The 25,517-nt window shown below is 44.6% G+C and overlaps 2 protein-coding genes across 2 annotated transcripts; both read left to right on the forward strand.

Moving 5' to 3' along the window:
• Window positions 1-8,715: 8,715 nt before the first annotated feature.
• LOC310635348 (uncharacterized protein) lies at window positions 8,716-13,021 on the forward strand. The gene is made up of 2 exons (XM_083354189.1): window positions 8,716-8,869; window positions 10,357-13,021. The coding sequence occupies exon 2, from the start codon at window positions 10,984-10,986 to the stop codon at window positions 12,760-12,762; it is 1,779 nt and encodes a 592-aa protein (XP_083210315.1). The 5' UTR covers window positions 8,716-8,869; window positions 10,357-10,983; the 3' UTR covers window positions 12,763-13,021.
• A 2,727-nt stretch (window positions 13,022-15,748) lies between these two features.
• On the forward strand, window positions 15,749-18,629 carry LOC310635355 (uncharacterized protein). The gene is made up of 2 exons (XM_083354204.1): window positions 15,749-15,835; window positions 16,223-18,629. Exon 2 carries the CDS (start codon window positions 16,752-16,754, stop codon window positions 18,273-18,275), a length of 1,524 nt encoding a protein of 507 aa, XP_083210330.1. The 5' UTR covers window positions 15,749-15,835; window positions 16,223-16,751; the 3' UTR covers window positions 18,276-18,629.
• The last annotated feature ends 6,888 nt before the right edge of the window (window positions 18,630-25,517 follow it).

Raw genomic sequence — 25,517 nt, forward strand, 5'->3', positions numbered from 1 at the left:
AAAACTTAAGAATATCGTTTGCGTGCCAAATCAGTGACTGATAAAAGGGGGATAGGCATGGGGAAAAGAAAATTAAGAAAATCTTTTGCGCGCCAAATTGCCAGATTCTGCTTTGCTACTTCTGTAACCATTTTAACCTGCAGTAAAGTATACTTTTGGAAAGAAATAGCCCAGGAGTCTTGCTTTACTGACTAAGATAAGTGGGACAGATGACAGTTGATCTGGAGAGCAGGGGCTTCTGCACCTCAGGCAATTTGGCCCCCAGGGTGTTGAGGTGCACCAAGAGGTATCCAGCCTCTAAAGGCTGAAAAGGGGAGGGGGGAAAGGAGGTGGGAGGCAACGTGAGGGCATTGCAAAAAGCCACAAAAATTACTAGCCTGTGAAAAGTGTTGCAACTAACTCTTAACTAGTTGCTAGCCAGCTATACAGTTGCAGGAATCATGGTTTCAGTTTTAATCCCTGTGAAAAATATAGCATATAGATACTGGGATTTTTGTAATTACTAAAACCTGGAGATTGCGCAGACTTCTATTCTATTCGGCTTGCTATGGCGATCAGACAGCTGCCCAAAGGAGAATATTTAGAAAGGCAAAAAAGTGCGGTCGACTTTTCAGACACAAGTAGTCCAGGGGTAGGCAACCTTGGCTCTTTTATGACTCGTGGACGTCAACTCCCAGAATTCCTGAGCCAGCCATGCTGAGGGGAAAGGGAATTCTGGGAGTTGAAGTCCACAAGTCATAAAAGAGCCAAGGCTGCCTACCCCTGAGGTAGTCCTTAACTTATGACTCCAATTGAGCCAAAAAATTATTTTGCTAAGTGAGACAGTTGTTAAGTGAATTTTGCCCCATTCTGTGACCTTTCTTGATCCGTTTGTGAAGTGAATCTCCGCAGTTGTTAAGTTAGTAAGATGGTTGTTAAATGAATTTGGCTTCCAATATTGACTTTGCTTGTCAGAAGGTTGCAAAAGGTGATCCCATGACACCAGGACACTGCAACCGTCATAAAGAGGAACTAGTTGTCAAGTGTCTGAATTTTGATCACGTGAGCATGGGGATGTCGCAGTGGTCGTAAGCATGGAAAAACAGACATAAGTCCCATTTTTTCAGTGCCATTGTAACTTTGAACGGTCACTGTCATGAACTGTTGTAAATCGAGGACTACCTGTATTCTGTTAGTTTAGTATTGCTTGATAAGGGAAAAAATGAATGAAAAAGGCAACTTTGACTTTTGTTTTAGAATATAAAAATGTTTTGAATGACAAAGAGATAATCAGGGCAGCTGGTCAGTTGTTCCAATAAGAAGCCAATCTTTTCTTTCTGGTATTGATCTAATGCAACGTTCCCCAACATCTCCCTTCCAGATATTCTCATTATTCTCACCCTGCAGTAGATTCAAATGTGCCAGTTTGGGGAATGCTAGATTTTAAGAGCCGCAGGTTGGGAACTAGGATACCATTAAACACCCAGAAACATTGAGATTCAAGTGATGTATACACTGAATACATAATTTTATTGGTTGGTTGCATATTCAATACAGGGGTAGGCAACCTTGGCTCTTTTATGACTCGTGGACTTCAACTCCTAGAATTCCTGAGCCATGTTACCAGCCATGCTGAGGGGAAAAGGGAGAGGTTTCCAAGCTGAGCCATGCTGGCTCAGGAATTCTGGGAGTTGAAGTCCACGAGTCATCAAAGACCCAAGGTGGCCTACCGCTGCCATAGTCTCTCGAGACTGAAGGATGCCAATGATGATTGGTAGGGCAATCTTTGCGAAGGATGGGGGTAAGTTGTCTGTAAAAGTTTGCAAACCCCCAAAAGCTGTGTAGTTGTTTATGGGGCCGGGGGGGGGGCGCTTGACATTCCAAGATGGCTTTCACCTTTCCCAGGTCCAACTCTACTCCTTTGCATGACACTCTGTAGCTTAGCTAATCTAAGTTTGTCTTGTGGAACTTGCATTTTGACAACCTGGCATATAGCTTAGCATCCAAAAGCTTTCTCGGCACCTGTCGCATGTGTTTCACACATTCATCCTTTGTCTCAGAGCAAATAAGGATGTCAGCCAGGTATACCAAAAAAAAAAAACCTTGTATAAATGTTCATGCAGCACCTCATTTATAAGTTGCACAAAAACATCAGCTAAATGCCTTATAGTCCAAAGGCATTTGGACTTGGTAACTTCTTATCAATGTAGTCCCTCAGCTCTGTCATCTCCCTTAGGGTCATGGGATTGATATTGTTAGCTGCGAAGTCGTGTCCGACCCATCGCGACCCTATAGACAACGTTCCTCCAGGCCTTCCTGTCCTCTACCATCTTCTGGAGTCCATTTAAGCTCACGCCTTCTGCTTCAGTGACTCCATCCAGCCACCTCATTCTCTGTCGTCCCCTTCTTCTATTGCCCTCAATCTTTCCCAGCATTAGGCTCTTCTCCAGTGAGTCCTTCCTTCTCATTAGGTGGCCAAAGTATTTGAGTTTTAGCTTCAGGATCTGGCCTTCTAAAGAGCAGTTAGGGTTGATCTCCTCTAGGACTGACCGGTTTGATCGCCTTGCAGTCCAAGGGACTCGCAGGAGTCTTCTCCAGCACCATAGTTCAAAGGCCTCAATTCTTCGGCGCTCAGCCTTTCTTATGGTCCAACTTTCACTGCCATACAGTGCAACTGGGAAGACCATAGCCTTGACTATATGCACTTTTGTTGACAGGGTGATGTCTCTGCTTTTTAGTGTGCTATCTAGATTTGCCATGGCTTTCCTCCTGAGGAGCAAGCGTCTTTTAATTTCTTGGCTACAGTCCCCATCTGCAGTGATGTTGGAGCCCAGGAAAATAAAATCTGTCACTACCTCAATTTCTTCCCCATCTGTTTGCCAGGAATTGAGAGGGCTGGATGCCATGATCTTGGTTTTCTTCTTTTCAAGGGATACATTTTCAGCTTAGGGAGTTTCACTCCAGGCAAGATCTCGATGGCACAGTGTGTGGGCCAGTGAGGGGACAGCATGATGTACTCCTTCTTGCTGAATATCTCCATAAGGTCTTTTGGGACAGTTTGCTGATCCTTCCCCTGCTCTGACACGGCCTTCCTAACTCTCTCTGGTGTGGCCCCATTTCTCTTTTCTCTTACGTGGGTGGGATACCCTTTCCCCATCACTCATTTTGCAGATTTCTCCAGTGGACTTTGCTTAAAAATGATAATCTTTCTCCTGGCAAGGAGTTAAATTGGAGAAGTAAACCTCAGGATTAGCAGCATATAAATTTAATAGAAGATAGATTTGATAGATAGATGGATAGATAGATAGATAGATAGATAGATAGATAGATAGATAGATGCATAGCAGCATATAAATTTGATGAATGAATGAATGAATAGCTCTTCAGTGCCTCAGGCAACTTGCAGATGGGCAGCCTCAGTGGATTCATTCATTCATTCCTTTTTCCTCTGATTTATTTAAAATATTTATGTAGCCCACTGTGTTATGAGAAATTTTGGCTGGGTCCCAATCTCTTAATTTACTCAAAAACCATATTAAAACCAAATGCATAGAAACAAAAACCTGGTTTCAAGCTTCTGCTGTGCAGGCCTCTCTTACACTGATGCTTATGGGGAAAAGCTAGTTCTTTGTTTATGGAAGACCACTAGCAAGATTTAGACTCCCCAATAATACAGACAGGAAGATCATGTCTACCTCCTGTCTTAGATGTGTTTTAGCGGCAATGCCAGTGGGCGCTTCTGAGTTGTTCCATGTTTCTTTGTTCTGTTAACAGGATGGAGCTGGCAACCGTTTAGCCCCCCCCCACACACACACAACCAAGAATGTCATGAAGTTTTAGGGCTCATGACTTGGCTAATATTTTGAAGCTAAGGTAGGGGTCAAGCTTCAATCATTTGCAGAGGCAGATTTCGAGGAGTTATATTGCAGCGCGCAAGACAAAAAACTGGCTGGAACAATCTTCACCAGCCCCCCCCCCAAGCGAGGCCCATGTTCTGATTTGCTGTTGTACGTCATTTTTCCCCCTAAGACACTTTCCTTTGATTCAGATGCAGCAAGAGGGACATGATGTCCCTCTTGGGAGACCTGAAAGAAAGGGATGAGGATAGATCAGGGGTAGGCAACCTTGGCTCTTTTATGACTCGCGGACTTCAACTCCCAGAAGCCTACGCGTCATGAAAGAGTCATAAAAGAGCCAAGGTTGCCTACCCCTGATCTATTCTCATCCCTTTCTTTCAGGACTTCAACTCCCAGAAGTCCACAGGTCATGAAAGAGTCATAAAAGAGTCAAGGTTGCCTACCCCCGATCTATTCTCATCCCTTTCTTTCAGGACTTCAACTCCCAGAAGTCCACGGGCCATGAAAGAGTCATAAAAGAGCCAAGGTTGCCTACCCCTGATCTATTCTCATCCCTTTCTGTCAGAATCCATTTATATCATATTCATAAATGGAATGTTTCAAACATTATTCCATGGATTCTGCAATCTCTCGAAGAGAAGAGAATAGATGTGTATTGAACCGGTATTAGGCATTTCAAAGGAAAGGAGAAGCCTTTTGAACTGGGGAAACAAAAGGGGGGGGGGCTAGCATCTGGCTTTTGTCATGGAAGACAGCAATAAACATGAAGGGTCCTAAGTTTCTTTTTCCCACGAGATGGATGATACGAGAGAAAAGATGGGGGACTGACCAAATGGGGTTAAGGGGGGTTAAACCGGGAACTCTTTATAACGGTTTACTTCGTGGGATAATATTAAGTCCTGTCTCGTTTCCTACAACCAAGCATGTCATAGTAAAGATTCTTTTTGGAATACATTTGACTCCAAGAATTTTGTCTTCCTAAGACGTGGTTTGGGGTGGGTCCTGACACTTTCTTTCAGGACTTCAACTCCCAGAAGTCCACGGGTCATGAAAGAGTCATAAAAGAGCCAAGGTAGCCTACCCCTGATCTATTCTCATCCCTTTCGTTCAAGACTTCAACTCCCAGAAGTCCACGAGTCATGAAAGAGTCATAAAAGAGCCAAGGTAGCCTACCCCTGATCTATTCTCATCCCTTTCTTTCAGGACTTCAACTCCCAGAAGTCCACGCGTCATGAAAGAGTCATAAAAGAGCCAAGGTTGCCTACCCCTGATCTATTCTCATCCCTTTCTTTCAGGACTTCAACTCCCAGAAGTCCACGGGTCACGAAAGAGTAATAAAAGAGCCAAGGTTGCCTACCCCTGATCTATTCTCATGCCTTTCTTTCAGGACTTCAAGTCCCAGAAGTCCACGGGTCATGAAAGAGTCATGAAAGAGTCATAAAAGAGCCAAGGTTGCCTACCCCTGATCTATTCTCATCCCTTTCTTTCAGGACTTCAACTCCCAGAAGTCCACGGGTCATGAAAGAGTCATAAAAGAGCCAAGGTTGCCTACCCCTGATCTATTCTCATCCCTTTCTTTCAGGACTTCAACTCCCAGAAGTCCACGGGCCATGAAAGAGTCATAAAAGAGCCAAGGTTGCCTATCCCCGATCTATTCTCATCCCTTTCTTTCAGGACTTCAACTCCCAGAAGTCCACGGGTCATGAAAGAGTCATAAAAGAGCCAAGGTAGCCTACCCCTGATCTATTCTCATCCCTTTCTTTCAGGACTTCAAGTCCCAGAAGTCCACGGGTCATGAAAGAGTCATGAAAGAGTCATAAAAGAGCCAAGGTTGCCTACCCCTGATCTATTCTCATCCCTTTCTTTCAGGACTTCAACTCCCACAAGTCCACGAGTCATGAAAGAGTCATAAAAGAGCCAAGGTTGCCTACCCCTGATCTATTCTCATCCCTTTCTTTCAGGACTTCAACTCCCAGAAGTCCATGCGTCATGAAAGAGTCATAAAAGAGGCAAGGTTGCCTACCCCTGATCTATTCTCATCCTTTTCTTTCAAGACTTCAACTCCCAGAAGTCCACGAGTCATGAAAGAGTCATAAAAGAGCCAAGGTAGCCTACCCCTGATCTATTCTCATCCCTTTCTTTCAGGACTTCAAGTCCCAGAAGTCCACGGGTCATGAAAGAGTCATGAAAGAGCCAAGGTTGCCTACCCCTGATCTATTCTCATCCCTTTCTTTCAGGACTTCAACTCCCAGAAGTCCACGAGTCATGAAAGAGTCATAAAAGAGCCAAGGTTGCCTACCCCTGATCTATTCTCATCCCTTTCTTTCAGGACTTCAACTCCCAGAAGTCCACGCGTCATGAAAGAGTCATAAAAGAGCCAAGGTTGCCTACCCCTGATCTATTCTCATCCCTTTCTTTCAGGACTTCAACTCCCAGAAGTCCACGGGTCACGAAAGAGTAATAAAAGAGCCAAGGTTGCCTACCCCTGATCTATTCTCATGCCTTTCTGTCAGAATCCATTTATATCATATTCATAAATGGAATGTTTCAAACATTATTCCATGGATTCTGCAATCTCCCGAAGAGAAGAGAATAGATGTGTATTGAACCGGTATTAGGCATTTCAAAGGAAAGGAGAAGCCTTTTGAACTGGGGAAACAAAAGGGGGGGGGGCTAGCATCTGGCTTTTGTCATGGAAGACAGCAATAAACATGAAGGGTCCTAAGTTCCTTTTTCCCACGAGATGGATGATACGAGAGAAAAGATGGGGGACTGACCAAATGGGGTTAAGGGGGGTTAAACCGGGAACTCTTTATAACGGTTTACTTCGTGGGATAATATTAAGTCCTGTCTCGTTTCCTACAACCAAGCATGTCATAGTAAAGATTCTTTTTGGAATACATTTGACTCCAAGAATTTTGTCTTCCTAAGACGTGGTTTGGGGTGGGTCCTGACACTTTCTTTCAGGACTTCAACTCCCAGAAGTCCACGGGTCATGAAAGAGTCATAAAAGAGCCAAGGTAGCCTACCCCTGATCTATTCTCATCCCTTTCGTTCAAGACTTCAACTCCCAGAAGTCCACGAGTCATGAAAGAGTCATAAAAGAGCCAAGGTTGCCTACCCCTGATCTATTCTCATCCCTTTCTTTCAAGACTTCAACTCCCACAAGTCCACGAGTCATGAAAGAGTCATAAAAGAGCCAAGGTTGCCTACCCCTGATCTATTCTCATCCCTTTCTTTCAGGACTTCAACTCCCAGAAGTCCACGCGTCATGAAAGAGTCATAAAAGAGCCAAGGTTGCCTACCCCTGATCTATTCTCATCCCTTTCTTTCAGGACTTCAACTCCCAGAAGTCCACGGGTCACGAAAGAGTAATAAAAGAGCCAAGGTTGCCTACCCCTGATCTATTATCATGCCTTTCTTTCAGGACTTCAAGTCCCAGAAGTCCACGGGTCATGAAAGAGTCATGAAAGAGTCATAAAAGAGCCAAGGTTGCCTACCCCTGATCTATTCTCATCCCTTTCTTTCAGGACTTCAACTCCCAGAAGTCCACGGGTCATGAAAGAGTCATAAAAGAGCCAAGGTTTCCTACCCCTGATCTATTCTCATCCCTTTCTTTCAGGACTTCAACTCCCAGAAGTCCACGGGCCATGAAAGAGTCATAAAAGAGCCAAGGTTGCCTATCCCCGATCTATTCTCATCCCTTTCTTTCAGGACTTCAACTCCCAGAAGTCCACGGGTCATGAAAGAGTCATAAAAGAGCCAAGGTAGCCTACCCCTGATCTATTCTCATCCCTTTCTTTCAGGACTTCAAGTCCCAGAAGTCCACGGGTCATGAAAGAGTCATGAAAGAGTCATAAAAGAGCCAAGGTTGCCTACCCCTGATCTATTCTCATCCCTTTCTTTCAGGACTTCAACTCCCACAAGTCCACGAGTCATGAAAGAGTCATAAAAGAGCCAAGGTTGCCTACCCCTGATCTATTCTCATCCCTTTCTTTCAGGACTTCAACTCCCAGAAGTCCATGCGTCATGAAAGAGTCATAAAAGAGGCAAGGTTGCCTACCCCTGATCTATTCTCATCCTTTTCTTTCAAGACTTCAACTCCCAGAAGTCCACGAGTCATGAAAGAGTCATAAAAGAGCCAAGGTAGCCTACCCCTGATCTATTCTCATCCCTTTCTTTCAGGACTTCAACTCCCAGAAGTCCACGCGTCATGAAAGAGTCATAAAAGAGCCAAGGTTGCCTACCCCTGATCTATTCTCATCCCTTTCTTTCAGGACTTCAACTCCCAGAAGTCCACGGGTCACGAAAGAGTAATAAAAGAGCCAAGGTTGCCTACCCCTGATCTATTCTCATGCCTTTCTTTCAGGACTTCAAGTCCCAGAAGTCCACGGGTCATGAAAGAGTCATGAAAGAGTCATAAAAGAGCCAAGGTTGCCTACCCCTGATCTATTCTCATCCCTTTCTTTCAGGACTTCAACTCCCAGAAGTCCACGGGTCATGAAAGAGTCATAAAAGAGCCAAGGTTGCCTACCCCTGATCTATTCTCATCCCTTTCTTTCAGGACTTCAACTCCCAGAAGTCCACGGGTCATGAAAGAGTCATAAAAGAGCCAAGGTTGCCTACCCCCTGGGACAGATCCTCAGGGAGGAAAGCGATCGACGAGCTCGTTGGGAGTCGAATGCGACTCGACGGCGGATAAGGAAGTACGAAAACAGTGAACCCAAAGGCTTCAGGGTAGGACCGAGCGTGATTTTCAACCTTTCGTCGCTAGATGGCGCTCTAGAAAGAAGCATCAGTCGTGCCTAGAAGAGCCGCGAATACAGTATATAACAGCAGCCGCATCGCTAGTATTGACATTGTACGGGAGGGAAGGGAGGCCGAGCTGGAACGAATCGAAACGATAGAGTCTTGGATTGCTAGAGGGGATGTAGAAGGACGGAGGAACTCCCGATTCCGGCTCTCCCGCGGGAGGGCGATGGCGTCGGTGGCCCCTTTTGTGCGGTTCCGAGGGTCGAAGCGGCTCCTGGGAGGTGAGTGGAGGGCAGATCGGAGGAGAAGCCGAGAGCAAGTCGGGCTGTTTGGTTTCCTCCACGGCGTGGAAGCGGAGCGAGCAACGAGGCTGAAGCATGCCAGCTGCAGCCGCCTACTCTTCCTCTCCCCAAATGCTATTATTGCCCTTGTGCCGCATCGTTTAAAACTGCTGCCCGTCATTTTCTGCTGGGAGATTTGGGACATTTAAAACGTCTTTTGTTTTTTCATGTTTTTTTAACCGCCCATCTCCCCCAGCCTTCACGTAACACTTGATTCCTTGTGATCTTTTTTTTTTTTGGCAAGCGAGGAGTTTCCTGCTGCAAAACGGATGGTTTAAATCTCCCGTGGGATTTGGGCACCATTTCATCTGTTAGCGTCCCTCCCCCCCCCCCCGCTTTTAAAATAAGGTCAAAATAATGGAGTTGACTGCCTTTTGCAGATTGCAATACACAGAATTCTTTACACGAATCAATTCTTTGGAGTGGGTTTCCGTGTCAATCAGCACCCATATATAGTGCATTCAGATGGTACTCGGACCTCCTTCACTTATGTCAATTTTGTTATGCTGCAGCCTGATTTTACGGTGATTGAAATTCATTTTTTTCCTCATTAATCTATGTACAAAGTGAAAACAGAATTTGAGAAGTGTCTGTAAATTTATTAAAAACAAAAACACTGAAATCACAGCGGTGTAATTATTCGGACTCTTCACTAAGTACTTTGTTGGAGCACCTTTGGCAGCAATTAGAGTGTCCATTTGTTTTTGGTTATGACATGAGAAGCTTTGCCAAGACAACACAGGAGTGGCTTAGGGACAACTTTGTGAATCTCCCAGAGTGGCCCAGCCAGAGGCCTGACTTGAACCTCTCTGGAAGGACCTGGCAATGGCTGTCCACCAAGGATCACCATCCAATCTGTCTGAGCTTGAGAGGATTTGCAAGGAAGAATGGCAGAAAATCCCCCAATCCAGGTGTACAAAACTTCTCACGTCGTAACCAAAAAATTCAAGGCTGTAGTTGCTGCCAAAGGCGCTTCCACCAAGTACTGAGTGAAGGGTCTGGATACTTACGTCGATGTGATATTTCAGTTTTTGTCTTTTTAATAAATTTACAAACATTTTTAAAATTCTGTTTTCACTTTGTCAATAAGAGTGTAGATTAATGAGCAAAAATGAATTTCAACAAGTGTAGAATCAGGCTGCAACATAACAAAATTGATAGAAGTGAAGAGGGTCTGAATACTTTGGACACTTTCTGAATACACTGTACATGTGATTTACTGAAGCCAAACAGAATTTTCTGATTGAGTTGATATTTGGATCTGTTAGTCTTCCGCATGCCAAATGAATCATAATGTTACAGGTTAAACTAGAATTTTGATGTTTGTTTTTTCATAGTAATATATGGGATATTTTTGCTCCTTTCATATGTACTGAAGTCGTTTTTAAAACAATAATTAAACTAACCCATTGATATGGATCTTACAGACAAAGAGGATGCCAAGAAGAGCACTCTCGACAACAGAAAATGAAAAGCAGCATTAAAATGTAAAACAAAGCATCAATCAAAATCTGTTCCAGAAAGTGTAAAAACTCTTCTCCTTCCTTAGCTGATGAGAGACAATGGAGAGAACTACAACAACAAGGTTTTCAGCTGGAAAAAAATAGAGTATGTGCAACTCAAGAAAGCATTACATGAGAAGTCAAGGAGGATAATTTCCAAAGAAAGAAAAAGTGGGAAATACCTGGAAGTCAGTTGGGAGGAAAGGGTACTTTGGATAGCCAGAATGGGCAGGCATTAATTAAGGCCTTTGAGGAAGGAAAGAGTGGCTTGAATCAAAGCAGCCCCAGGTAAGAATAGAATAGAACAGAAGAGAACAGAATAGAATAAGAGTAGAGTAGGAAGGGACCTTGGAGGTCTTCTAGTCCAGCCCCTTGCTCAAGCAGGAGAACCTATACCATTTCAGACAAGTGACTGTCTAGATCAGAAATATTTTTAGCCTCCGGAAGAATCCAAGAATATCACTGTTGGAAAAACCCACAGACTGCCTATTGTCAGAAAAAACAGATTGCAGACCATCGGTGAGATGATCTACCCAGAGAAAAGCTATACAAATGTTTGGAGAGCAGCCAAACTTTTATTCAGAACAGCTCCCTTATGATTCATGGAAGGATCCACACAGCAGATTAGCTCTACCATTGCTCCAATCTGGCAAAAGATTTAGCATGCAAAGCACTCTAGTGAGACACAAGAGAACTGACATTGGGGAGAAACCATTTGAGTGTCTGTATTGTGGGAAACGTTTTCTGCATAATTCCAAGCTGGTGATACACCAGAGGACTCACACAGGAGAGAAACCATATGAGTGTCCAGATTGTGGCAAACGATTCAGTCAGAATTCCAACCTGGTGATACACCGAAGGACTCACACTGGAGAAAAACCATATGAATGTCCAGATTGTGGGAAGAGTTTCCAACAGAATTCTAAGCTGGTGATACACCAGAGGAGTCACACAGGAGACAAACCATATAAATGTCCAGATTGTGGGAAAGGTTTTAACTGGAATTCTGAGTTGGAAGTACATCAGAGGACTCACACAGGAGAAAAACCATATGAGTGCCCGGATTGTGGGAAAAGTTTCAGTCGGAATTCCCACCTGGTTGAACACCAGAGGACTCACACAGGAGAGAAACCATATGAGTGTCTAGATTGTGGGAAAAGTTTCCAGCAGAATTCCAAGTTGGTGATACACCAGAGGACTCACACGGGAGAGAAACCATACAAGTGTCCTGATTGTGAGAAAAGTTTCAAGCAGAATTCTAAGCTGGTGATACACCAGAGGAGTCACACAGGAGAGAAACCATATGAGTGTCCAGATTGTGGGAAAAGTTTCAGTCAGAATGCTAACCTGGTGATACACCAGAGGACTCATACGGGAGAGATACCATATGAATGTCTAGATTGTGGGAAGCTTTTTAGTAGGAATTCGAAACTGCTCATGCACCAGAGAACTCACACAGGAGAGAAACCATATGAATGTCCAGATTGTGGAAAAGGTTTCAATTGGAATTCTGACCTGGTGATACACCAGAGGATTCACACAGGAGAAAAACCGTATGAGTGTTTGGAGTGTGGGAAACGTTTCATTCGAAATTCCCATCTTGTGCAACACCGCAGGACTCATACAGAAGAGAAACCATATAAATGTCCAGATTGTGGGAAAGGTTTCTATCGGAATTCCCACCTGGTAATACACCAGAGATCTCACACAGGGGACAAACCGTATCAGTGTCTGGATTGTGGTAAAAGTTTCAATTGGAACTCCACCCTAGTGATACACCAGAGGACTCACACAGGAGAAAAGCCATATGAGTGTCTCGAGTGTGGGAAAAGTTTCATTCGAAATTCTGACTTGGTGATACACCAGAGGACTCACACAGGAGAGAAACTGTATGAGTGTCTGGATTGTGGAAAAAGTTTCAGTCAGAATTCTCACCTGATGTTACACCAGAGGTCTCACACAGGAGAGAAACCATATGAATGTCTGTTTTGTGGGAAAGGTTTCAGTCAGAATTCCTACCTGGTTAAACACCAGAGAATTCACACAGGAGAAAAACCATATGAGTGTCCCGAATGTGGGAAAAGGTTCATTCGGAATTCTGGCTTGGTGATACATTGGAGGACTCACACAGGGGAGAAACCGTATGAGTGTCCGGATTGTGGGAAAGATTTTAGCATTAGATCTAGCCTCATAAATCATGTAAGGTTACACACAGGGGAGAAACCATTCAAATGTCCAGATTGTGAACAGTGTTTCACACAAAATTCCTCTCTTACCGCACACAAGAAATTCCACATGAAGCAAAATTTGATGCGTGTAGAGGAGTGTTAAATTTCATTTCTCTCATTCGACACCCAGTTGAGAAATTAACCATTTAATTTCTTGCCTTATTCTTTTTAGTCAAATGTGTCTTAAGTCTCACACAAGAGGCAGGAGATCTGAGCTTCCTTTTTCTGGTCCAATGCGGCCATTCCCTTTCCCAGCGTTGAGGGGAACTGCTGTGCTGGGCCAGAGAAAAACAGCTTGGCTGTCTCTTATTTATGTTTGCCATCTTGAGTTATTTCTACATATAATAAAGGTGGGATATAAATATGTATGTATTTTTATTTATTAAGAAAATGCATATGGCAGCCCAACTCTGCAACTGGACAGCTTAGAGCAATAAAACCCTGTACAGTAACCAATAAACTCCATATATGCAACCAATCAATTAGAATAAAATAGGAAGGGACCTTGGAGGTCTTCTAGTCCAACCCCCTGCTCAAGCAAGAGACCCTATAACGTTTCAGACAAGTGACTGTCCAGTCTTTTCTTAAAAACCTCCAATGATGAAGCACCCACAACCTCTGAAGGCAAGTTGTTCCACTGATTAATTGTTCCTATTGTTAGAAAGCTTCTCCATAATTCCAAGTTGCTTCTCTCCTTGATTAGTTTCCATCCATTGTTTCTTGTGCCTTCTGGTGCTTTGGAAAATGAGTTGATCCCCCCCCCCTCCTCTTTGTGGCAACCTCTCAAATATTGGAATAGTGGTATCATGTCCCCCCTTAGTCCTTCTTTTCTCTAGACTGGCCATACCCAAATCTTGCAACCGTTCTTCATGTGTTTTAGTCTCCAGGCCTTTAATCATCTTAGTTCCACTTTGGACTTTTTCAACGTATTTCTGTAATGTGTTGACCAAAACTGGATACAGTATTCCAGGTATGGTCTTACTAAGGCTTTACAAAGTGGTAGCAAATGGTTAGTAAATGAAGTTTTGTAAGTCAAGGACTACCTGTACATAGTTGGGTATCGTAGAATGGATGGCGTCTCCTAGCGGTTTCACATCTATGTTAAAAAGGAGCAGTGAAAGGCTTGAGCCCTGGGCACCCCAAACTGCAAGGGCAGGGGTAGGCAACCTCAGCTCTTTTATGACTCATGGACTTCAACTCCCAGCATAGCTGACTCAGGAATTCTGGGAGTTGAAGTCCATGAGTCATAAAAGAGCCGAGGTTGCCTACCCCTGTGCAAGGGCCTAGGAGTTGGCCTCTCTTCTACCCACACCAATTGGAACTGGGCATAGAGGCAGAAGTAGAATCACCTTAATAAAGTGCCTCTCATTTCCAGTTCCCAAAGCTGGTCCAGACAAATATCACAGTCAATAGTATTGAAACCTCATGAGAGGTCTAGGAGGGACAAAATGGCTGTACCCCATCTATCCCCAGGCCTCCAAAAAGTCCATGAGAGTTGCAACCAGTCCAATTTTGTTGCTGTGCCCCAGACTGAACCCAGACCGAGAAGCCCCCAGGTGTCTTTCTCCTGCACAACCCTTTCTGCGGGTGGCAAAGTCACGAGCTGCAAGCTGGGGGCGAGTTGAAGTGCCAGGCTGCCAGCCTTTCATTGCCCTCTTCAGCTGCACTTAGAAAAAGGTCTTAATCTGCAGCAATGCCTTGAACTCCTCTGCCAGGAAAACCTGTCATGATTTTCTGATGCACAGCAAACTGCTGTTGAAGGCATGAAGGTGGTCAGGATCCCAACTGTCCGGAAGTGGGGGAAATGACTCTTCCAGCCCTCTCCTGAGCTTGGAAAAGAAATATAGGTAGTGCTTGGATTGTGACTGTCAGGACCCACCCCAATACTAAGTCCTGTCTACTGTCAGGACCCACCCCAAAGCACGTCTTAGGAAGACAAAAACTCTTGGAGTCAGTTCTAGTCCAAAATGAATCTTTACTAGGACATGCTTGGTTGTGGGAATACAAGACAGGACTTAGTATTGTTTTACAAATTGAAATTTTATAAAGGGTACCCAGTTCAGCCCCCCTTCCCTCAACCCCATTTGATCAGCCCCCATCCTTCTACTTCGTGTCAACCCTTTCCTGGGGGAAAAAAAAGGAATCTTTATGGTTATTGCCTTTTTCCTCTCCCCTTCCCTTTTGATCCCCCCAGTTCAAAAGGTTTCCTTGGTCTTTGAAATAACCTAAGGCAGGCTGAATCCACATCTGCTCCTCCTTCCTCTGGAGATGGCAGAATCCCTATTGGGGGGTGGGAGAGATAATGTTTTAAACATACATTTATGAATGTGATATAAATGGATTCTGACAGTGACAGCAATTGGCGCCCGAATTTCCATCGCTTAGCAGGGATGGGGCCCCAGTAGGAAATATGGTGCTTGTTAGCTAAACACGGAAGTAAAAGAAAAGAAAATCACAGAAGACACAAGGGATCAAGCAAGCTTCGGTCTTTCACCTTCCCTAAATTGCAGAGGCAAATTTCGAGTTATCTTGTGCTCCACCTCCCCAGAGGGAAAAGGGGCTTGAACGAAGGGAGGTGCACTTTCCCACTTCCATCCCCCCTCCCCACCCGCCAAAGGACGCTTTCCTTTGGTTTAGTCCAGGGGTCGGCAACCTCGGCTCTTTTATGACTCGTGGACTTCAACTCCCAGAATTCCTGAGCCAGCATAGCTGGCTCAGGAATTCTGGGAGTTGAAGTCCACGAGTCATAAAAGAGCCGAGGTTGCCGACCCCTGGTTTAGTCGCTGCTTCTTGCAAAGGAAAAGCTGCGGGATGGATCCTCAGGGAGAAAAGCTCCCGACGTGCTCGGTGGGAGTCGAATACGACTCGATGGTACAGAAGGAAGCCCGGAGGACGGGCGTGGCTTTCGGCCTTCTGTCGCTAGATGGCGCTCTACAAAGAAGCAACACTCGCGCCTAGAAAGCAGGGAAGGTACGGCGGCGGACGAACTATTCTAAGGGGAGGGGGAGAGAGTAGACTGAGCCGGCACGAGTTGAAGCGATAGAGAGTATTGCTAGAGAGGACGTGGAGAAGAGGCGAAGGAAAGCGGAACTTCCTCTTTCGACTCCCCGAAGGGAGGAGGATGGCGTCGGTGGAGCCTCTTCGGCTAGTTCCAGGGTGGAAGCGGCTCCTGGAAGGTGAGTGGAGGGCAGGTCGGAGGAGAAGCCGGGAGCAAGTCGAGCAGCGAAGCAACGAGGGGGAAACATGCGGGCTGCTGCTGCATAATCTTGCTCTCCCCAAATTTTCTTCCTCTGGGGCTGCGCGATTTAAAGCGGATTGATTGATTGATTGATTGATTGATTGATTGGAAAAAGAATCTTATGATTGAATCAATATTTGAACTTGGATCTTGCTAGTCTTCTGTATGCCAAATGAATCATAATTAATATTATTGGTTAAACTAGAATTTCGGTGTTTCTTTTTTTCATGGTGATATAAGGGTGGTTTTTTTTTGCTGCTTTCACATGTTCTGCAGCCATTCGTTAAACAATAATGAAACTAACCCATTAATATCAATCTTACAGACAAAGAGGATGCCGAGAAGAGCACTCTGGACGACAGAGAATGAGAAGCAGCATTAAAATGCAAAACAAATCATCAATCAATTTTTTTTCTCTACTGCCTTCGGGAAGTGTAAAAACTCTGCTTCTTCCTCAGCAAATGAGAAACAAGGGAGAGAATAACAAGGACAGAGTTCTGAGCTGGGGAAAAAAAATAGAGTACGTGCAATTCAAGGAAACATTACATGAGAAGTCAAAGACGATAATTTCCAAAGAAAGAAAAAGTGGGAAATATCTTGGAAGTCAGTGGGAATGAAAAGGTACTTTGGATAGCCAAAATGGGCAGGCATTAAAGCCTTTGAGGAAGGAAAGAGTGCCTTGAATAAAAAACCCACCAGACTAGAGATCAGAAATATTTTTCGCCTCCAAGGATCCAAAAATATCAGTGTTGGAAAAACCGCACAGATTACCTATTGTGGGAAAAACACAGATTGCAAATAAACATCTTAATTATGCACAAGTGGATCTGCCCCTTCAAAAGCAATACAAATGCATGGAGTATGGCAAAAGCTTTACTCGGAACAGGTCTCTCATGATTCATGGAAGGACTCAGATCGAAGAGAAGCTCTACCAGTGCTCTCATTGTGACAAAAGATTTAGCATGCAAACCAATCTGGTGCGACACAAGAGGACTCACCCTGGAGAGAAACCATATGAGTGTCTGTATTGTGGGAAAAGTTTCCAGCATAATTCCAAGCTGGTGATACACCAGAGGACTCACACGGGAGAGAAACCATATAAGTGTCTGTATTGTGGGAAAACTTTCAGCCAGAATTGCAACCTGGTGAAACACCATAGAACTCATACAGGAGAAAAACTATATGAGTGCACTGATTGTGGGAAAACTTTCAAGCAGAATTCCAACCGGCTTGTCCACCAGAGAACTCACACAGGAGAGAAACCCTTTGATTGTCCTGACTGTGGGAAAAGTTTCAGTTATAATTCCAACCTTCTGAAACATAAGAGGACCCACACAGGAGATAAGCCGTATGTATGTCCAGATTGTCAGAAAGAATTCAGTTGGAATTCTGACTTGGTGAAACACCGGAAAACTCACACGGGAGAAAAACCATATCAGTGCCTGGATTGTGGGAAAAGCTTCAGTCGGAATTCACACCTGGTGGAACACCAGAGAATTCACACAGGAGAAAAACCATATGAGTGTCCTGATTGTGGGAAAGGTTTCTCTCGTAATTCCAACCTAGTGGTACACCAGAGAAATCATACAGGAGAGAAAATGTATGAGTGTCAAGTGTGTGGGAAAAATTTCAGTTGGAAGTCTGAACTGGTGAAGCACCACAAGACTCATACAGGGGAGAAACCATTTCAGTGTCTGGATTGTGGTAAAAGTTTCAGTTGGAATTCTGCCCTGGTGATACACCAGAGGGTTCACACAGGAGAAAAACCATATCAGTGTCTCGAGTGTGGGAAAGGTTTCACTCGAAATTCTGACTTGGTGATACACCAGAGGACTCACACGGGAGAGAAACTGTATGAGTGTCCGGATTGTGGAAAAAGTTTCAGTCAGAATTCTCATCTGATGTTACACCAGAGGACTCATACAGGAGAGAAACCATATGAGTGTGTGTATTGTGGGAAATGTTTCAGTCATAATTCCAACCGGGTGAAACACCAGAGGACTCACACGGGAGAGAAACCGTATGAATGTCTCGATTGTGGGAAAACTTTCAGTCAGAATTCATACCTGATGAAACACCAGAGAATTCACACAGGAGAGAAACTATATGAGTGTGTCGAGTGTGGGAAATGTTTCTATCGGAATTACGACTTGGTGGTACACTGGAGGACTCACACAGGGGAGAAACCGTATGAGTGTCCGGATTGTGGAAAAGATTTTAGTATTAGGTCTAACCTTATAAATCATGTAAGGTTACACACAGGGGAGAAACCATTCAAATGCCCAGATTGTGGACAGTGTTTCACACGGAATTCCTCCCTTATCACACACAAGAAATTCCACATGAGTCAAAATTTGGTGTGTGTAGAGGAATCTTGAACTTTGTTTCTTGTCTCATTGGGAACCCAGCTAAGAAATTAACCATTTAATTTCTTGCATGATTCTTTTTAGTCAGACATGTATTCGTATCAGACATGTGGAAGGAGATCTGAGCTTCCTTTCTCTTGCCCAGCGCAGTCATTTCCTTTCAGAGAGTCAAGAGGAACTGCCGTGTTGGGCAGAGAATAGGCGCTTGGATCTATGTTAGATATGCTTTCTGTCTAGATTTATTTCTACATATCCTAAAGGGGGATATAAATATGTATGTATGTATTTTTATTTATGAAGAATATGCATATGGCAGCCCAACTCTTGATGACACGGTTTACAGCAATAAAACCTGATACAGATACTAATAAACCGCATGTACAGCAAATGGTAAAATTCAAAGCGTCCACATTTGACATGTACTTGCTCTGCAAATACAGGCCACCTCTAGAATGGCTGATGGTCTGGGTTCCAAAAAGGCGATTATTGTTTTTTTTCAACGTAGAAATTAACCAGGTCTCCTAGCCTTACTAACTACATTCATCCTCGGTGCCATTTTTTCTCAAAACTGGTAATCTTTCTCCTTGCGAGGAGTTAAATTGGAGAAGTTAAGCACAGGGTTTGTGTCTCATAGGGTAGGGTCTGCAATGGAAAATTGGTGCAGTAGATGAATCTGTGCAAAAGCTCAGCTGGTCTTCTCCTGCCAACACCTACTGTGACCCGCCATGGAGGTTAAAATAGAACCACTGTAATACAGTGGCTCCCATTTCCAGTCTCCAAGCCTTGTCCAGAAGGATATCATGGTCGATGTTATTGAAACCTGTTGTCTAGGAGGGCCACTAAATGAAATGTTTTAAGTCGAGGAATGCATTGGGTTGAATTTGTTAAGAAAAACTCATGATTTTCTTACGAATAACGAACTGCTAAATGAAATGTTTTAAGTCGAGGAATGCATTGGGTTGAATTTGTTAAGAAAAACTCATGATTTTCTTACGAATAACGAACTGCTGTTCAAGGTATAAAGCCAGCTGGGATGCCAATTTTCTTAAAAGGGGAGAATTCATTCTTTCAGGCCTCTCCTGAGCTTGTAAAAGAAATAGGGTTAGTTCTTGGTTCAGGACAGCAGTTGGTGCCAGAGTTTCCATTGCTATGCAGTGGGGTTATAAAAAGTGACATCACATCACCACTTTGCTGAGTGAGGGCAATCCTGGCAGTTCCACTTGCCATTGCAACCCGAGGACCCCATGGGTCATTAAATGAGGACCTCATGTGACTGTGATGTGGGAAGAGGTAGGAATCCCAGGCAGGCAGACCAGCAGGTGAGAGGTGCAGTTAAGAGCTACGGGTAGTGGGTGACTTCCTGGCCTCCACCTTTCTGGGGCTGGGAGAGGAATTCCCCCCCCCCCCCGCAGACTTTTTTTTATTATTCCCATTTATATCCTGCCCTTCTCCGAAGACTCAGGGTGGCTTACAATCTAAGCACAATCAATGTGCTTAGCAATAGCCTTCATTCTATGTATATGCCTGCTTATTAGGGCTTTCGCTCCCCCCCCAAGCGGCATTATTACAAAGTCAGCTTAATTGCCCCCAACAATCTGGGTCCTCATTTTACCTACCTGGGAAGGATGGAAGGCTGAGTCAACCTTGAGCCTGGTGGGATGCAAACCTGCACTAATTTCAGGCAGCTGGTGTTACTTAAGGAGGCATTAGCCCACTGCTCCACCAAGACTTCGTGCCTAGGATTCCCACTCACTGGTTCCTGGGTTCCTAGACTTGGGCCTGAACTCCTACACCAAAATGGCTCTCATAATTTCCTACTTTCTGCAGGGCCTATGCTTACTCTATACCAGGGATAGGCAATCTTGGCTCTTTTATGACTCGTGGACTTCAAGTCCACGAGTCATAAAAGAGCCAAGGTTGCCTACCCCTGCTCTATACTTTCAAAAGGCCTGTATCACTATATCTCCTTTCTCTATTCATAACCTCTACATTTCTATAATCCTAATTTCCATAGGTTGTCACCTATATCTCTGTCTGCCTGTGTGTGTACATCCATTCATCTTTCATTATTCCTCTCTACTGACTCCTGCAGGAGAGGAGGGCTTTCTGCTTGCTCCAGGTTCAGGTCAGCCAGCCTATGGCTTTTTGCTGTGCTTTTGGGTGTTTGCCAGGCTCCCCTGCCCTGTGTTACCCATAGTGGATCTTATGAGGGGAGAGGCAAGTTAGTCTGTGGTTAGCAAAAAGAACCCGGAGACTCATCGGACTGTTTCAGATTAACAAATGTTATTAAAAATTAGGAGTTAATTTATATGTCTCAAATATAACCTGCATCTGCATAACCGGCAAGTCTTCCAATTCTCTCCCCACAAACTGTGTGTAAATCCTACATCAGTCTAAGACGATGTTGATGTCTGGACTTCAATTTCCAGAAAATTCCATACATGATTCTAATAGAATTGTACAGTACTGGAAGGGACCTTGGAGGTCTTCTAGTCGGCATGCCAGCAACCGGGCAGCACAAGCAAGCGAAAGCCACGTCTGTGGCATGTAGGCAGCACACAAAACTACACATCCTCAGGTCCGCGGAAAAACCTCTCTCCACAGAACTGGTCCCTGGTGCCCAAAAGGTTAGGGACCTCTGTTCTAGTCCAACCCCAGGCTCAAGACAGAACTGTTATCCCCTCTCAGTCAAATGGTTGTCCATTCTATTTTTGAAAACCTCCAGTGGCAGAACACCCACCATCCCAGGAAGCAAGCTATTCCATTGATTAATTGCTCTCGCTGTTAGAAAATTTCTCCTCCTAGGTTGGTTTTCTCTTTGACAAGCTTCAGTTGTGGCTTGCAAAAGCTTATGCCTGGTCAGTAAAGGTGGTATGGGACCTCTGATGTTTTGCCTCAGCTGCCTTTACTTCTTTTCACTTGGTGGCCTGCTTTGGCCTGTACTGGCATGCCGGACCACTGGCATGTGACACAGCTGCAGCTGCATAGCTTCAAGGCAGCCAAAAATGCCAATGCAATCCTTGTTTGTATAAACAGGCCTAGAATCCAAATCAAGTGAAATATTAGTATTGCTTTATAAAGCCTTAGTAAGGCCCCATCTGGAATCCTGCATCCAGTTTTGGTTACCATATTACAAAAAAGATGTTGAGACTTTGGAAAAAGTGCCAAGAAGAGCAATCAAGATAATAATAATAATAATATAAAGTTGGAAGGGACCTTGGAGGTCATCTAGTCCAACCCCCTGCTCAGGCAGGAAACCCTATACCATTTCAGGCAAATGGCTGTCCAGTCTCTTCTTAAAAACCTCCAGTGTTGGAGCATTCACCACCTCTGGAGGCAGGTTGTTCCACTGGTTAATTGTTCTAGTTTCTCCTTAGTTCTAGGTTGCTTCTCTCCTTGACTAGTTTCCATCCGTTGCTTCTTGTCCTGCTTTCAGGTGCTTTGGAGAATAGCTTGACTCCCTCTTCTTTGTGGCAGCCCCTGAGATATTGGAAGACTGCTATCATGTCACCCCTCACCCTTCTCTTCATTAAACTACACATACCCAATTCCAGCAACCGGTCCCTATATGTTTTAGCCTCCAGTCCCCTAATCATCTTTGTTGCTCTTCTCTGTACCCTTTCTAGAGTCTCGACATCTTTTTTACATCGTGGTGACCAAAACTGGATGCAGTATTCCAGGTGTGGCCTTACCAAGGCCTTGTAAAGTGGTATTAGTACTTCACTTGATCTTGATTCTATCCCTCTGTTAATGCAGCCTAGCACTGTGTTGGCTTTTTTGGCAGCTGCAGCACACTGTGAAGTGATTGTCTACTAGGACTCCGAGATCCCTCACAGTTACTACTATTGAGCAAGGTACCACCTATACTATATCTGTGCATTTGATTTTTCCTGCCTAAATGTAGAACCTTACTTTTTTCACCATTTTATTTCATTTCGTTAGATAGTGCCCAGTGTTCGAGTCTGTCCAGATCCTTCTGTATCTTAAGCCTGTCTTCTGGAGTATTGGCTATTCCTGCCAGCTTGGTGTCGTCTGCAAATTTGATGAGTTCCCCATCTATCCCCTCATCCAAATCATTAATGAAGATAGATGATTGAGGGCCTGGAGACTAAAACATGAAGAACGGTTACAGGATTGGGTTACGGCTAGTCTAGAGAAGAGAAGGCCTAGGGGTGACATGGCAGTATTCCAGTATTTGAGGAGCTGCCACAAAGGTGTGGGGGGAACAACTTATTTTCCCAAAGCACCAGAGGGCAGGATAAGAAACAATGGATGGAAACTAATCAAGGAGAGAAGCAACCTGGAACTAAGGAGAAACTTCCTAACAGTGAGGACAATTCACCAGTGGAACAGCTTTGCCTTCGGAAGTTGTGGGTGCCTGGCTGAGGAATTCTGGGAGTTGAAGTCCACGAGTCATAAAAGGGCCAAATCTGAAGACCCCTGAGCTATGTGAACACAAGCTTTAAGAGTAAGGAGGAAAAAATCTTGGAAACTCATTCTTAACTAATTTAAGTTAATTTTTCTTCTAATGATGGGGAATGTCATCTTCCTGAGCATTTTTTGCAGCTGGAATTGAGGTTCCACTTACTGTAAGTGATAAGCTACTGACAGACTTCTATCTGTTGGTTATTTTTGTTGCACTTTCTTCCTGGTATTTTTCCAGTCTCCTCCAGTCTGTCACTCCCATGATTCTATGACCAATTTCTTTTCTTTCATTTCTACATTTTTGTCATTCCATTATGGGATTAGAGCAGGGGTAGGCAACCTCGGCTCTTTGATGACTCATGGACTTCAACTCCCAGAATTCCTGAGCCAGCATGGCACAGCTTGTAAACTCTCCCCTCAGCATAGCTGGCTCAGGAATTCTGGGAGTTGAAGTCCACGTGTCATCAAAGAGCCAAGGTTGCCTACCCCTGGATGGGGTAAGCTGTTTGAGCAGGGGGGGTTGGCTATAAGTCCTAAAAGGACCCTTCCAGCTCTATTCTGAATGAAATTAAATCTGATACTCCCACCACCACCACCAATGCCCCTTTGGAAAACACTGCTTAGTTGCTCCTTGTGGGGTCCTAACAGTGGGGAAGTGGGAGGAAGAGGGAAGCGTGAAGCGTGAAGGGACCTGCAATCCACCAGGGCAGGCGTCCCCCACCCAGCCACCCCGGTCCATGGGAAAACCTTTCTCCACTGAACCGGTCCCTGGTGCCCAAAAAGTTGGAGGCCTCTGCACCAGGAGATGCTGTTCTATCAGGTATGTTTATTATTTAATTTAATTCATTTATATCCCGCCCTTCTCCGAAGACTCAGGGAGGCTTACAAGCTTAGCAGTAGCCTTCATTCTATGTATATGCTTGCTTATTAGGGCTTTCACACACACCCCAAGCAGCATTATTACAAAGTCAGCTTAATTGCCCCCAACAATCTGGGTCCTCATTTTACCTACCTCGGAAGGATGGAAGGCTGAGTCAACCTTGAGCCTGGTGGGACTCGAACCTGCACTAATTGCAGGCAGCTGGTGTTACTTAAGGAGGCATTAGCCCACTGCTCCACCAAGGCTTTAGTAGTAGATTTATTACAATGATTCTTGGGTGCCTGGTTAACAGGAAAGAGGGACCCCCCCTATCAACGGAAAAGCAAAGATTTTAAATTTTACTACGAGGTGGGGAGGCTGTTTCCTTGGCCTGCTGGGATTGCAGGGGGCTTTGTCTGGAACGAGAAGGATCAATTGGGGTTTGATCTAATTAAGCACAGAGAGGTCTGACTGGGTTTGACCCTGGTCCTATCTGAAAGGCAATGGCGGGGAAGGGTGAGGTGTCCATTCTGTTGGTTAGGTTTTGTTTTCCACTTTCAGATAGGACCAGGGTCAAACCCACGTCTTCTCCCCAGTCCAGACAAAGCCCCCTGCAATCCTACTCAAAGCACAGCCCCAGGGCAGCCCTAATAATGTAATTGCAAGGAAACAACCAGCTGAGAAATCCCAGCATTCCATCCTCCATCAAAGCCACGCCCCCCCCTATCTCAACATTCCACCCCTTTCACAATGGACTTCCCAGCTCTGCTTCTCCTCCGGAAAAGCCCCTTTTGCCTAACAATGGAATCTCCCCCAGGTGCACTAACAAAGGTCTGCCTAGTTCAGGCGTAGGCAACCTTGGCTCTTTTATGACTCATGGACTTCAACTCCCAGAATTCCTGAGCCAGCTATGCTGAGGGGAGAGTTTCCAAGCTGTGCCATGCTGGCTCAGGAATTCTGGGCGTTGAAGTCCACGAGTCATCAAAGAGCCAAGGTTGCCTACCCCTGGCCTAGTTTCCCCAAACTGGCCAGCCCATCAGATCCTGAGGATTTTCAGCCTTGTTTTTTTTTTTAAAAAAAATAATCCTTTGCTTTCCCATTGTTCTTGTAAATCAGGCATCAATTGTTAAAACAAGCAGGATTCCTCTCCAGTGTTACAATGAGTACATGCCCTCACAGAACCTATTTCTTATATTGATTTATCATAAATAATTGCGGCCCTCTTTCAGTTGGGACTTGTTTTTAGCAAAGCAACGTATGACACATAGTGACACAATCGGACAACTGCTCCATTCAGTTTTATTGGCTTCTTTTGGCAGGCCACCGCCAGGATTTCCAAAATTCCTGTCCAGCGATCTCAGAAACTGAGCAAAGAACTTCACATGCCGCAACAGCTTCCATGTCAACCCGACAATATTTTACCAACTCTCATTTGCTTGACTTTAAAGAGCAGCCTCTGTGTCCTCCTCCTGATGATATATGGGAATCTAGAATAGATTCTAGAGGCCTTTCTAGGAGGCATAGCTCTATGGCTTTAACTCTTTCGTGCTTCCTATGGCAATCCAGTGCTCAAGGGTGGAATTGCATCTTAATAATAATAATAAAGTTGGAAGGAACCTTGGAGGTCATCTAGTCCAACCCCCCCCTTGCTCAGGCAGAAAACCCTATGCCATTTCAGACAAATGGCTGTCCAGTCTCTTCTTAAAAACTTCCAGGGTCGGAACTTTCACAGCTTCTGGAGGCAGGTTGTTCCACTGGTTAATTGTTCTGTCAGGAAATTTCTTAGTTCTAGGTTGCTTCTCTCCTTGACTAGTTTCCATCCATTGCTTCTTGTCCTGCCTTCAGGTCCTTTGGAGAATAGCTTGACTCCCTCTTCTTTGTGGCAGCACCTGAGATACTGGAACACTGCTATCATGTCACCCCTCGCCCTTCTCTTCATTAGACTAGACACCCAATTCCAGCAACCGTTC

This window comes from Vipera ursinii (genome assembly GCF_947247035.1).
Source record: "Vipera ursinii genome assembly, chromosome: 2".
In the NCBI taxonomy this organism is placed as follows: Eukaryota; Metazoa; Chordata; class Lepidosauria; order Squamata; family Viperidae; genus Vipera; species Vipera ursinii.

Bases quoted from the DNA above. Each gene is read 5' to 3' on its own strand.
- LOC310635348 (XM_083354189.1), top strand. From the start codon at position 10,984: ATGTTTGGAGAGCAGCCAAACTTTTATTCAGAACAGCTCCCTTATGAT.
- LOC310635355 (XM_083354204.1), top strand. From the start codon at position 16,752: ATGGAGTATGGCAAAAGCTTTACTCGGAACAGGTCTCTCATGATTCAT.